Here is a 12,121-nt window from a genome sequence, read left to right as displayed (position 1 = left end):
ACAACTTTGTAGTATAAGTCATTTCAGTCGAATCAGTCATGTCATTATTAACTACTGAAAAAATATTAAATACATTGCTGTTAATTTCGGAAATGTTATAGTTATTAGTTTATAAAAAAGTTGTTTAATAGTGTAATACCACAGATAATATAATATTACGTAACACTGTACTTCACATATCATAAGAAATTAAAAACTGGCAATACTGAAATTTTCACCAAGTTTCCAAAATAGTGTGGTAAATGTTCTGAATTTCGAAAACAATTTATTAAAATGTACATAACTGTTTTCTAAATGTTACGTTTATTAGTTTTGACGACAGTGACGAGTGTACTAAAAGTTAGCTCTAGTACCAGTACCGCAGCAGCACCTATTATAACCATGGCATTGAAAGCTGCAGATTTCGAAGTATTTGGCCGGGTTCAGGGTGTTTTCTTTAGAAAGGTTCGTACAGTGTAATTTTTGTAATTGTGTTTTTAGATTACAAGAGAATTATCATAGATTCTTAACATATTCATCTCGTATTATTATTTGTTAATAAAATAATGTTTTTGTAAAAACAAAACTAAGGAGCGTACTATGTTATATTATATTACTCATTTCTATAAGTATGTATGTACACTGTCTATATTAATTTACTTTGTATTTAAACTTTTTTAGTTAAAACTGCAGTTACTAAAATTATGTAATGGGGCATTGTATTGTATTAATCAATAAAATATAATATATAAGAGTTTTCTACCTGCATGTAGGTGTAAAACACCTACAAGCAAGTAGAGAGTACAGAATAAAAATATAAATTAACCAAACTAAATTCAATAATTTTAAACTCAGCCATAGCTTCATAAATTGGTACATTGATTTAGATTTTATCCAGTATATATATGTACTTTATAGAATATATAATATAAAATAATTATATATGCCAGAATATCCTATATACTTAAGTGTCATTACCTATCATACAGTTAGTAATGTGTAATTTTGATTATTTACCAAATCTCAAAATATTTATTTAATGTGGACAATAAGAAAATAATTTATAAATATATATTTAAGCATTATTGAATATGAAATCTTTTTTTATATACTCTTAAGAAAATGTATAGATACATTTTCTGTTCTAATATCCAACTTTAAAAAAGAAAATGTATTGATGATTGATGATTCGGGAATTAAGTGGCAGTATGGAAATTTGAATTGTAAATTGTATGTATATTTAACAAAGAGATAGACATAAATATCTAATAAAATATTCTACGTGACTATTTTGTTTTAGTACACAAAGGAGCAGGCTGAGAAATTAGGATTGCGAGGCTGGTGCAAGAATACAGCGCAAGGAACAGTTCTAGGACATATGCAAGGACCAGCTGATAAAGTGGAGACAATGTAAGTTATTATGTGTGTTTTTATACTTCATTATCATTAGTTTCAAAATTATATTTAGAATGTACATTGCAATATTGAAGATATGATCAAGGAAGTTTAGATTTAGGCTTATTACAAAAACAATTTAAAACTGACAACCCTAGTTCAAATTTTTCATTCTCAATATCTAAAACAAATTCAAATTGATCTACTATCGGAATGATGATGTAGAATTGTTATTATAACTGGAATCGGTAATAAACTTCTTGATCTTCCTAGAATTTTCGAGATAAGTGATCTCGAACTTGATTAACTAACTACTTCACAGTAGAAATAGTAGACAGTGAAACAAGACATCAACAAATTAACTTACACATACTTATCGTAGAATGATGATATTTATATCTCAATAATTCATTATTCTTTATTTATATTAATTCTCATTACAATATAATTGTGTGTCAATTACTTACCAACGACCAATTTACAAACATAAAATAACATACACGGAACCTAACATGCTTACGGCCGATTTTCTTTTATTTCAGTGCAGACTTTTGAAATAGGCATGTAGATCAAATTTTGAAACATTTAGGATCATACCAGAAATAAAAAGTCCGATATAATCACGTATATTAGGTCTATTCGGTTATCGAACTTCGTACATCATCGTATTTTGACCGATTTCCGTAGCCTGATATCTCGTACAAATGGGCACGTGTAAATGACATTATTCCGGAGGCTAAGAATCTCGTACTTCTACGAGGATTGTCGTTCGGTTATCATCCCTGAGGTCGACTGACAGCGAACTATTTTTGTAGACTCGTAAGTATTAGCAACGTAATACATATACGGAGCACTAAAGGTTATTTCGCGCGCGTTGTCGACCCTAAAACCTTTCCCACGGGAAACTCTGTAATAGTAACCTTACAAATAGTTTATTTTTGGATTTGGATTTTTGTTAGCATTGTTCATGATTTATTATTTTATATGTTACCAATTTGACTTTTGTAACTATGCAAATAGTAAGCTGGCCATAATTACTTATCTATATTAAACCGTCGTTTAAATACAGACAGTAATGTAGTGTAAACAGATTTATTTAGTTTATTTATGTAACCTTTTTTCTATACTTATCTGGAATGGCATGCAAGCTTACGGCTCAGCTCAGACCTAAGACCCTCACGTTTAGTGGCAACCGTCTGTCCGTAATTCATTACCAGAATGACGAACATTAAGTTAACATGCGTCGCTCTTGGTACCATTTGTTTCTATTCCGGAGGACTAAGGTGTCATGCCTTTTTGTACATCAGGAAAATCCGTCATAGAGACCCAAGGGACTAATGGGTACTGCCGGAGTCCTGTCGATTTTAAACCAGCTTCCTCTCAGCTCTTATAGTTCGAGACTAGTTTGAAAATAGTTCCTATGACTCTTTCACCTCCCCGAAAGGTGTGCCTGCGTGGCTTATAATTTTACTGCAATATTTGCCATGTACCACAGTTGTCATTGTCAACTGCTTAGCCTCTGACTTAGGTGAGACAAAGGTACCTATGACCCATTTTAAAGAAAGTTTTACATATGAATAGATAATTATAAGACCTAAAAAGATATGGATGGATTGTGTGAAAGATGATATGAAAAAAAGATAGTAATTAACGAGATGATTACGAACAGGGATGAATGGAAGAAAAATATTAAGCTGACCACCACTGAATGGGATAAGGAAGAAGCCGGTAATGATGACGGGACTCTATGTATCTCGATAACCTAATAGATTAAGAATAAAAGCTCACGGCTATAATCCCTCTTGAGTTTTAGGTTTGTGACACCACTTTATACTTAGGAAGTGTCTCTCTAATTTTGTCGAACTTGCAGTATTGTTTATGCCCACATTTCACCTAACATATTTAAATTGAACGCGGCAGCAACTACGGGCGAACTTACTGTCGTCCCTTGAATTAATTTTCCGAAGAGCGTCTACGCTCATAATATTTAGCAATATTACAAGTTTTCTTATTTCAGGGACGGTTGTTAGCCCGTTTCAACATAAATTTTAAATGCTTGAGAAAACTTTGGCCAATTTTCACTTAAATTCTCTGTTACACACAATCCCGCTTCTATATTCTAATAGCCATGTTTTTTGTGGTATTCAAAATAAGATTTTTAAATTAGTTGTTGAATACAACTCGTTTTAAAGTTACGTATACGTAATTTAATCTTTTAGTTTTTTATCCCGATACATTTTCTTTTGAATTTCTTTAGAGTTCAGTAAAGATGTTTTCAACTATATCTATATTTAGAACAGATCCCTTATGGGGTCGTAGAGTCAAGTGTCATTGGTTTCTCTCCTTACGTATAACTGTTACTTCATCCACATTCAAACCTCGTGTCATGAATCCAAGCCATTTTATTGTATTAGTACATCAAATTAATTGACGTCTCTTTATGCCTAGGTAACAATTAATTTTGTAATAAAACGGCATTTCAATAGTATTTACATGTTACATGTATACAAGCCTTTACAATCACTTACATTGTAGGCAGGCGACTTGCGGATATATTCAATGTACCTCAATACCTATTGAGGTACATTGAATACATCCGCAAGTCCATTAGCTGTATAACCCTTTGAGCCGAATATGGGGAATAATCTCTTTATACCTACATGTAAGCTATTTTTATTTGCTTTTCACCTGACTGCCTAAACCAAGGTAGATTTTGTACAAGGGCGTTTGAGTTGTCACCTACCTGCATCTATTTCAGCCGCCAATCAGCTTTTTTTTTAAACTGTATGCGGTCTCGGTGGTCTAGCGGTTTAGTGCCGATAGTCGTGGTTTCGATTCGCACGGTACAAACATTTCTATTTGTTGTAGTAATAAGAAAAAAGACTAGGTAAAACGGAGAAAATATATTAATACAGACTACTGACAATTAGGAACAGGAAGAATGAAATTGAAGTATCAAAAACATGAATGTAATATAAAAGAACTATAAATTTAAATACAAATTTAGAATATAAAACATGTCTTCATTAGCCAGTTACAACACTATTAATAAGTATGACTGTTTGTTTGTCTTGGTCTAGGTGCTTCCTATGCATATTATGTATTTGCAAATTTAAGTAAAACTAAGTAAATCTATCATTGTCTAGTACACACAAGCTCTGCTTAGCTTGGGACTAGATGGCGTTGTATAAATAGTCCAAGGATATTATTATTATTATTTTCTTTCAGGACACATTGGTTGAAGACTACTGGTAGTCCAAGCAGCAAGATTGAGAAAGCCGAGTTCAGAAACCAAAAGGACATTACTGAGTATACATTTGAAAATTTCAGTATCCTAAAAGATTAATTATAAGAATCTCCCGCATTTATTCAATCCAAAGCGAATAGAGTACTTTAAATATACATATATTTTGACTCTCAATCGTAAATTCTTACAAATAAGGTAAGTGTTAGTTTATTTGATTGTTTTTTCTTTACTTCTTAACGACAGTAGCTATGTAATTTGGTTTACGGGTAATATTTGTAATGAAAGACATAGGCTACTTTTTCGGATCGGTCACGCAGACTATAAAATATATATAAAACAAACGATATATTATATACATATATGTATACATTGTTTGATATATTCTATTTTTATGTAATGAAGATTTAAATTTAATTGTTACGTATTGCTCGGAATAATTCAATTGTCAATGAACTTGTAAAATCTTTTTAATAGGAAATTTAAAGTGCATTATTTGCTTTGGTATACAAAGCTCCTCGTGTGATAATATGGTTGCATAACAATGTATTGTTGTTAGTATTATTTGTTGTTTTACACTAATTATACTTTTGTTTACAAGGTGTTTAGTATTTTTTACAAGATTTTATATTTAACCGTTTACCATCAGATGGGCCGTATGTTTGTTTGCCAACTAAGTGGTATAAAAAAAAATTGTTGGCTCTTACCTCGTTAGTAGTGTACAAGATTTTAACTCGCCCTGTCTTACTTTGTTAGTAAGCTGTACAAGATTTTAATTCACTCTCTCTTACCTTGTTAATAAGCTGTACAAGATTTTATCTTGGTAACTCTTACCTCGGTAGTAACCTGTGTTTGGCTTGTGGGGTAAGATATGTCAGTAAAATTATAGGGTATGTATCCTTAACACTGTATTCCTCAGCAATGATAACGTTAGAAAGATGTCATAGCCGACACAACATATTCTGTGACATCCCTTATGCTGCTATTATATATATAATACGTCTATATAAAGGCGTAAACTATCGTCATTTTCTTTTCTGTTTATTTTGAACAATAATAAAACCTATATTACTAAAAATTGTTCCTATACTAATAGGAACATTGCAAAGCGTGACTTCAAATCTGTATCTACATATATTTGTTCTCTTTTCGACGGCTGGTCGGTTCTTATTGAAATGTGGCATGAAAAGATGAAAGAAATCAAACTTTAACTCAAAAATACAGTATAAAACACGGCTAACATATAGTCGTGTATAAAAAATGTATTTTTGTTCTGTATATAATAAATATTGGCTTCTTTAGGATAACAAATAAAGCACTGTTAGGAAAAATCACAGAATCTGACCTGGTGTTATTTTTTTTTATTGAGTTCCCGATATTTCGTTAGCGTTTCAATCGCCATGATCACGAGTAAACTGAAGAGCAGCGGATAGATGATAATTAAAATGTTATGAGCAGACATATTAGTCTACATTCACTTGTCTTCGTTTGTTGCTACTATTGAAATTTTTCCTTACGTATTGTAATAGGTACGTAAATTTAAAACAATAAATAAAGTACTTGAATTGCATTCGCTTTCGAATAGAAAATTAGATAGATCTTCAGGAGCTGTACAGAACTATTTGAAATTCAATAAATCAACCCGGCTGCTGCGAGCTCGAAATGCGAATATCTTTTTGGCATCTCTTGGCTTTAGCCGTATTTCGAGCTATTCTCATTTACAATGCAGTAATATTTCTCTTTTTTAAATAAATTTGCCGAAGTATTTGTTGAAACACTATGGCTACAGAATAGCATTATAACAGGTTTACTTTAGTTTCTTTTTTGTCACGTCTTAGGCTGGATTTATTAATTCATTCATTCATATATAAATTACAGTTACCCGCGACTTCATCTGCACAAAATTTCACCCCTATTTCATCCCATCCAGATTATTGTTTGTAATAAAATATAGCCTTTGTTCGTTTTCATGATACAATCTTTCTTTATATCAATTTTCATTATGATGCGTTCCGTCCTTTAACCGTGAAACTGTAACAAACAGTCCGACAGGCAGACACGCTTGCGAATCTATATTATTAATATGTATTTGTAATCGTTTTTCATTGATACAAAAAGTAGCTAAAAATATTTTATTTCTGATTAACAATAAATAGATACCCATTTTATTTGTTATCAGATCAAATTCTGTACTTAAAATGTTATTCTTTATTATTTTCTATTCTTTATTATTCTTATTTATTGTTTTTGTTTTACTAAGTACTAAACGGCTGAACACATCTTAATAAATTTTAAAGTGAAGATAGTTTATTGCACAAAAGCTATATTCAATCTTAAAAAAGTATATGAAATCACAGGTTATAGCTAGTGTAAAATATTTACCATAAATCCCAACGCTGAAGCGACCACTGCCGCTACAAAAATAAAAAATATATTCCTTATAAAACTTAATTGTCTGTACCGAGAGAGGAGGAAATAACTTTTTTAAACCCTTAGGCCTGGACACCGCGCAAATTTTTTATTTAAACCCGTTAATTAGATGAAACACGAAAATAAAACGGGATATTTTAATTACATTTTCCTCACGCGTCTACCTTCATCTCGTAAATAAACACAAGCTGATTTCCCGGGGCTCCACTAAAACTCCCATAGTCCCATACTCCTGTAATGAGCTGAATTCAAGCTTGACCAACCTTTTTATCGGCCTGTAATAATATATGATACAGGTGTATTCAAGGTTGTTATACAAAGCTAACTAAAGGTCACAGAAAGGTAAGGTTTAGCCAATAAAACTAGTGAATCTGTCGCTAAGTAAATTATACCCTTTTCGGTTTAAACATTAATATACTTATCTGTTGCTGGGTACTACATTATGCTGACCAGGGTAAATTATGTTAGATTCTTCCAGATTAATTAGATCCTACTAATTTTATACATGTCCTATTATATGTTTGGATGTTTATGTGTTCTTTTATTTAAAGTAGCAACACGCAAAATTCTTGCTTGTTGAATAAGTAATAGAATAGAAAAATAAGACTGTTCAAAAGTTCTTAAATTATTTAAAGATTATTTCTATTTCTGTTAAAATATGATCTGGATGAACCAAATGAAGATAAAATTGTCTTAATAAATATTGTATATACAGTTACCTACATATCGCCATTGATTTACACGTAAACGTAAATAATATTAAAGTACACCCATTACTCTTCTGTATTTTAAGATTTTTAAAGGACTTAAGAAAAAAATATATCATTCCATTATGCCTATAATAAACAAGTCTAACAAAACAATATTATTTCCTTGGGAATAGAGATGGGCAAAAGCTTCTACAACTGTCCGCTCCTATCTGTGCGGAACACGCGAGGTCGGCGTATATCAGAGCCTCACCATTTCCTCCCTCCCTTTGGAAACATTTACAAAGCCGAACAAATCCATTTATACAACCTCAAGTTTTCGATCGTGACCTAAATCCTGTTAACGGTTAGAATTCCTATGTTAGAAGTCTTCATCTCAATATGGATTTCAGTGTAACCCTTTTTTATGTATAGTTTTTGAAAACATAATCAAGACGAATAAATATTATTGCTTGTTAGTCAATCCAATTACATAAAAAACTTATTTCTAATATAAGAAACGGCACGAAACGGTTAGGTTTTAGAGTATACCGGTAGAATCTGGATCCATAATCCTTTCAAGGTTTGCTTTCCGTAATTCTTGGTATTAGAAGGTGATTAAAGTTACCGTCAATTATAAAAAATATTGGGGGCTTTACATAAAAATAAATTGTACTTTAAACAAATAATTATTAAGAAGGAATTGAAAAAACTGTAATTATCAGTCTATATAAATTTCGGTTGGTCGGACAACGCGGCAATTAGAAGTCGGATATTCGAAGTCTTAATATTTATATCAAGTAAATTTCAAATAGCTATGATCTATAATAATAACTCAAGACAATTCACACAGTGCCATCTAAGGTCCGTTCCCAAGCTAAGCAGAGTTTTCAATACAGATGCTAGACAACTGATATAAATACATAGATACATTTATTGTAAATACATAAATAGAATACACCGGGAACGATACAAACAGTAATACTTATGAATACAAATGTTTGTGCAGTGCAAGGAATCGAACCCGCGACCATCGTAAGTAAGTGGCATGCGCAAACTGCTAGATCACCGAGGCAGTCATCTCTCGATTACATCCTAATGATCACTTTCTATATCTATAGAAAGTGATCATTAGGATGTAATCGAGAGTATACTCACCCTCGCTGTTACTGTACCTACATTCCATCAGGTGGCCCGCCAAAGATTCTATGCCGTTCCATTCCAGCATCTACTATAAAAGTTTTATAATAACCTTGGATGCCTTTAGGCCCGTCTGCAAATTTTAGACGATATCTCCCTAATGGATACTTATTTTAAGCAACTTTCTGAAGAAAGTGAACACATCAGCAGTTAGCAAATTAATTTATCGCCAAGGTATAATGAAACTCAGCTTTTTACATGCTCGAAGAAGTAATATGGGTCTCGGAGGTACTATTAAAAGTTCCCTTGTAATATTACTTGTAACCTTGGCATGTACTGCATTTTTTTAGAATCCATCCAAATGTATCTATTTAGCTCAAGCTCTAACGTTAAGTTCTATTCTCTATGTAGTAAATGTAGACATGTTTGAATATGAGTATGTAAATATAATCTAAATCTATTAGTATTCAGAATTAAACATCGTAAAATAAAAATCTTTTTGAGTTTTGAACTCGAGTTCAAAACTTGGCGTAGCATGCAATCAAGTTTTCAACAAAGTTTTTATTGTAAACGGTATTCGAATCGACAAACTTCGTACACTTTTCCGTAGAAATCAACTACCAGTAATAGCTATGTATTTAAATAAATTCCTTGTAAAAAGTTTTTTTTTCTATTTACAGTCAAAAACCAAGATGTTTTAGAATAATTATGTGGCCATGAAAGTGTTACCACATGTTTCTGCACTTCCCGCATTATAGACAAGGTAATCTAAACAGTTTTGCAGAAATATCTCTGCTTATTTTACAGTACGCTACGATTTTAACGAACTCATTTGCTAAGTCATAAGGAAACCACTTAAATATAATAGTATCGGAGAATACAACTAACCATCTGTTAGCTAACAATAGATGACGACCTTGAAGGCTTTTACGGAGGAGTTTTCGCTCGAAAGGGTAGGAAATAATTACGTTCGAGTCAGTAACCCGGGCGTGCGTTATTGATGGGCTGGTGCGGCGGCGCTGAGACGCGCGGTAAGTGGGTCAGGGAGGGAGCTAGGATCGCGCAGCCGCCAACTCACTGCGCCCTCAACCTCTAGCCATGGCGGACGCTCCGCCCGAGGTCCTCGAGCTCAACGTGGGCGGCGTGCATTACGCCACTACACGCGACACGCTACTCCGTGAACCTGACTCACTTCCCGCCGCCGCGCTCCGCGATCCAGATCATCCGCGCGACGCCCGCGGACGCATTTTCTTTGATCGTGACGGCGTTCTTTTCCGATATGTCTTGGATTATCTCAGGGATGGCGGGCTCGTTCTTCCGGAATGCTTTCGTGAACATAAACGACTAACGAGAGAAGCCAAACACTACAGGCTCGTGGGTCTCGAGAATGCTGTCCGGGAGTCAGATCCTCGGCCAGCGAACCGTGAACGGGGATGCATCACGGTCGGTTACCGAGGCAGTTTTCAATTTGGACGCGACGGGCTGGCTGACGTGAAATTCCGGAAGCTGTCGCGTATATTAGTTTGCGGGAAGGTGACACTATGCCGCGATGTTTTCGGCGAGACTTTGAACGAGTCTCGGGATCCGGATCATGGTCTAGCGGACCGGTACACATCGCGATTTTTCTTGAAACATTCTTTCATCGAGCAGGCGTTTGACATGCTGCAAGAGAACGGTTTCAAGTTGTCGGCAAGTTGTGGCAGCGGGACGGCAGGTGCAGCCGAACTAAAGCCCGGTGTGGATACAGAGGAAAACCGCTGGAATCACTACAACGAATTTGTGTTTGTACGCGAATAAGGTTTGTAACAATACGCGTGTGTTAATGAATGAATCAGCTGAAACACCGGTTGAATATGGCGCTTGTAAAACGGTGGAGGGCAATAAATATTATGAACATTATGAAAACCCGCAACAGTCGTGATCTGCCCGACGTGATCTGCCCGACGTGATCTGGCCGACGTGATCTGGCCGACGTGGTCGAGACGATAGCTGGGAAAACGACGAGATCAAACAAGAGATCTCTGTCTGACGGCATCCTGCGCACCACCAACGATTGCACATTTCCACCGGCTTCCCAGAAGCGGGTCTCACCGGCTCGGAAATTCAAGAGGCATTAAAAGTCGTTGGCAATACTGCGCAACAAGGATCCTGCCGTGCTACTGACCCCCAGTAAACACAACTGCCTACTGGATATAATCTCTGGACGAAAAATTGAAACTGGAAAAATAAAGCCAAAATTCTGTCTACAAAAGTACAGCCAACAGTTACCGCCGACGTCATTGCACACTGTCGTCACTAATTGCGACACTGCGATCAGAAATTGCTGATATACGCGAAAAACGCTCGCTACACACAAACAGACGCAGCAACTACCGATCTAGGTCAAATTCGCACCTACGGTCATTGCATAGTCAGAAAAATGACTATTATTTATATTATATCATCGCAAATATAAAGAAAAGGCATACAAATGTGACATGCCGCGCTCCTATCGACAACCGTCGTAAAACTAAATTCGATGCAGAATAAGACGGAACACTGTGCTGTTCATCCGTCTAACCGCCTAGCTATAACCGACTCTAACAGTGGCTATAGAATTTTGGTGGACACCGGAGCAAAAATCTCGATGAATAAAAAACAAGCACAGACCAAAGAGAGCGCTAGCGAATTCAAATTATTCGCCGCAAACAATGAATATGAGCAAATGCGAGTTCTTCACAAATGAGCTAGATTTTCTTGGTTATCATATAACGAGCCAAGGGATGAAACCAACGCAAGAAAAATGGCAAGCAATCGACGAGTACCCTAAACCCACGACAGTCGAAGATTTACGTCGTTATTTGGGTATAATGAATTTTTATTGTTACTAAAGTGCATATCTTAAATTTTACAGTTAACTTTTATAATTTTTTTGTGTGTAATATATATATTTTTTTCTCTCAAGGGGGGAATATCTATGGGACACAGTCACCTAGATACATAAAATAATAATTGCATTTAATAATGTCTAGTAAGACAAATTCAATATTGTCTACTAGGCACTGCTGTATCTAAACTGTGTCACCCCACCTTACATTTTCCTACTTTTATTTAGTATATAAGATCATTATTTCTATGTATACATTGTCAGTTTATCATTATCTGTACAATACATCGTCTCGACCAGCAACATCGTAATATTCACCCGCAACAAACATAAATATGTCATGGATAATAGGAGAAAAATAAAATATTACTATTTAAATTA

The 12,121-nt window shown here is 34.5% G+C and overlaps 2 protein-coding genes across 2 annotated transcripts; both read left to right on the top strand.

The window, feature by feature from the left end:
• Positions 1-37: 37 nt before the first annotated feature.
• LOC131848823 (acylphosphatase-2-like) lies at positions 38-4,964 on the top strand. The gene is made up of 3 exons (XM_059198766.1): positions 38-444; positions 1,280-1,389; positions 4,603-4,964. Exons 1-3 carry the CDS (start codon positions 295-297, stop codon positions 4,718-4,720), a joined length of 378 nt encoding a protein of 125 aa, XP_059054749.1. The 5' UTR covers positions 38-294; the 3' UTR covers positions 4,721-4,964.
• A 4,432-nt stretch (positions 4,965-9,396) lies between these two features.
• Positions 9,397-10,765, top strand: LOC131848819 (BTB/POZ domain-containing protein KCTD16). Its single transcript, XM_059198758.1, is given in 2 exon segments — positions 9,397-9,928; positions 9,931-10,765. Coding segments are annotated over 2 exon segments (795 nt in total). The 5' UTR covers positions 9,397-9,874; the 3' UTR covers positions 10,672-10,765.
• Positions 10,766-12,121: the final 1,356 nt, after the last annotated feature.

This window comes from Achroia grisella, unplaced genomic scaffold, assembly GCF_030625045.1.
Source record: "Achroia grisella isolate CSIRO2021 unplaced genomic scaffold, CSIRO_AGI_Agris_v1 utg5936, whole genome shotgun sequence".
NCBI lineage: Eukaryota > Metazoa > Arthropoda > Insecta > Lepidoptera > Pyralidae > Achroia > Achroia grisella.
This window is presented reverse-complemented; position numbering and strand designations above follow the sequence as displayed.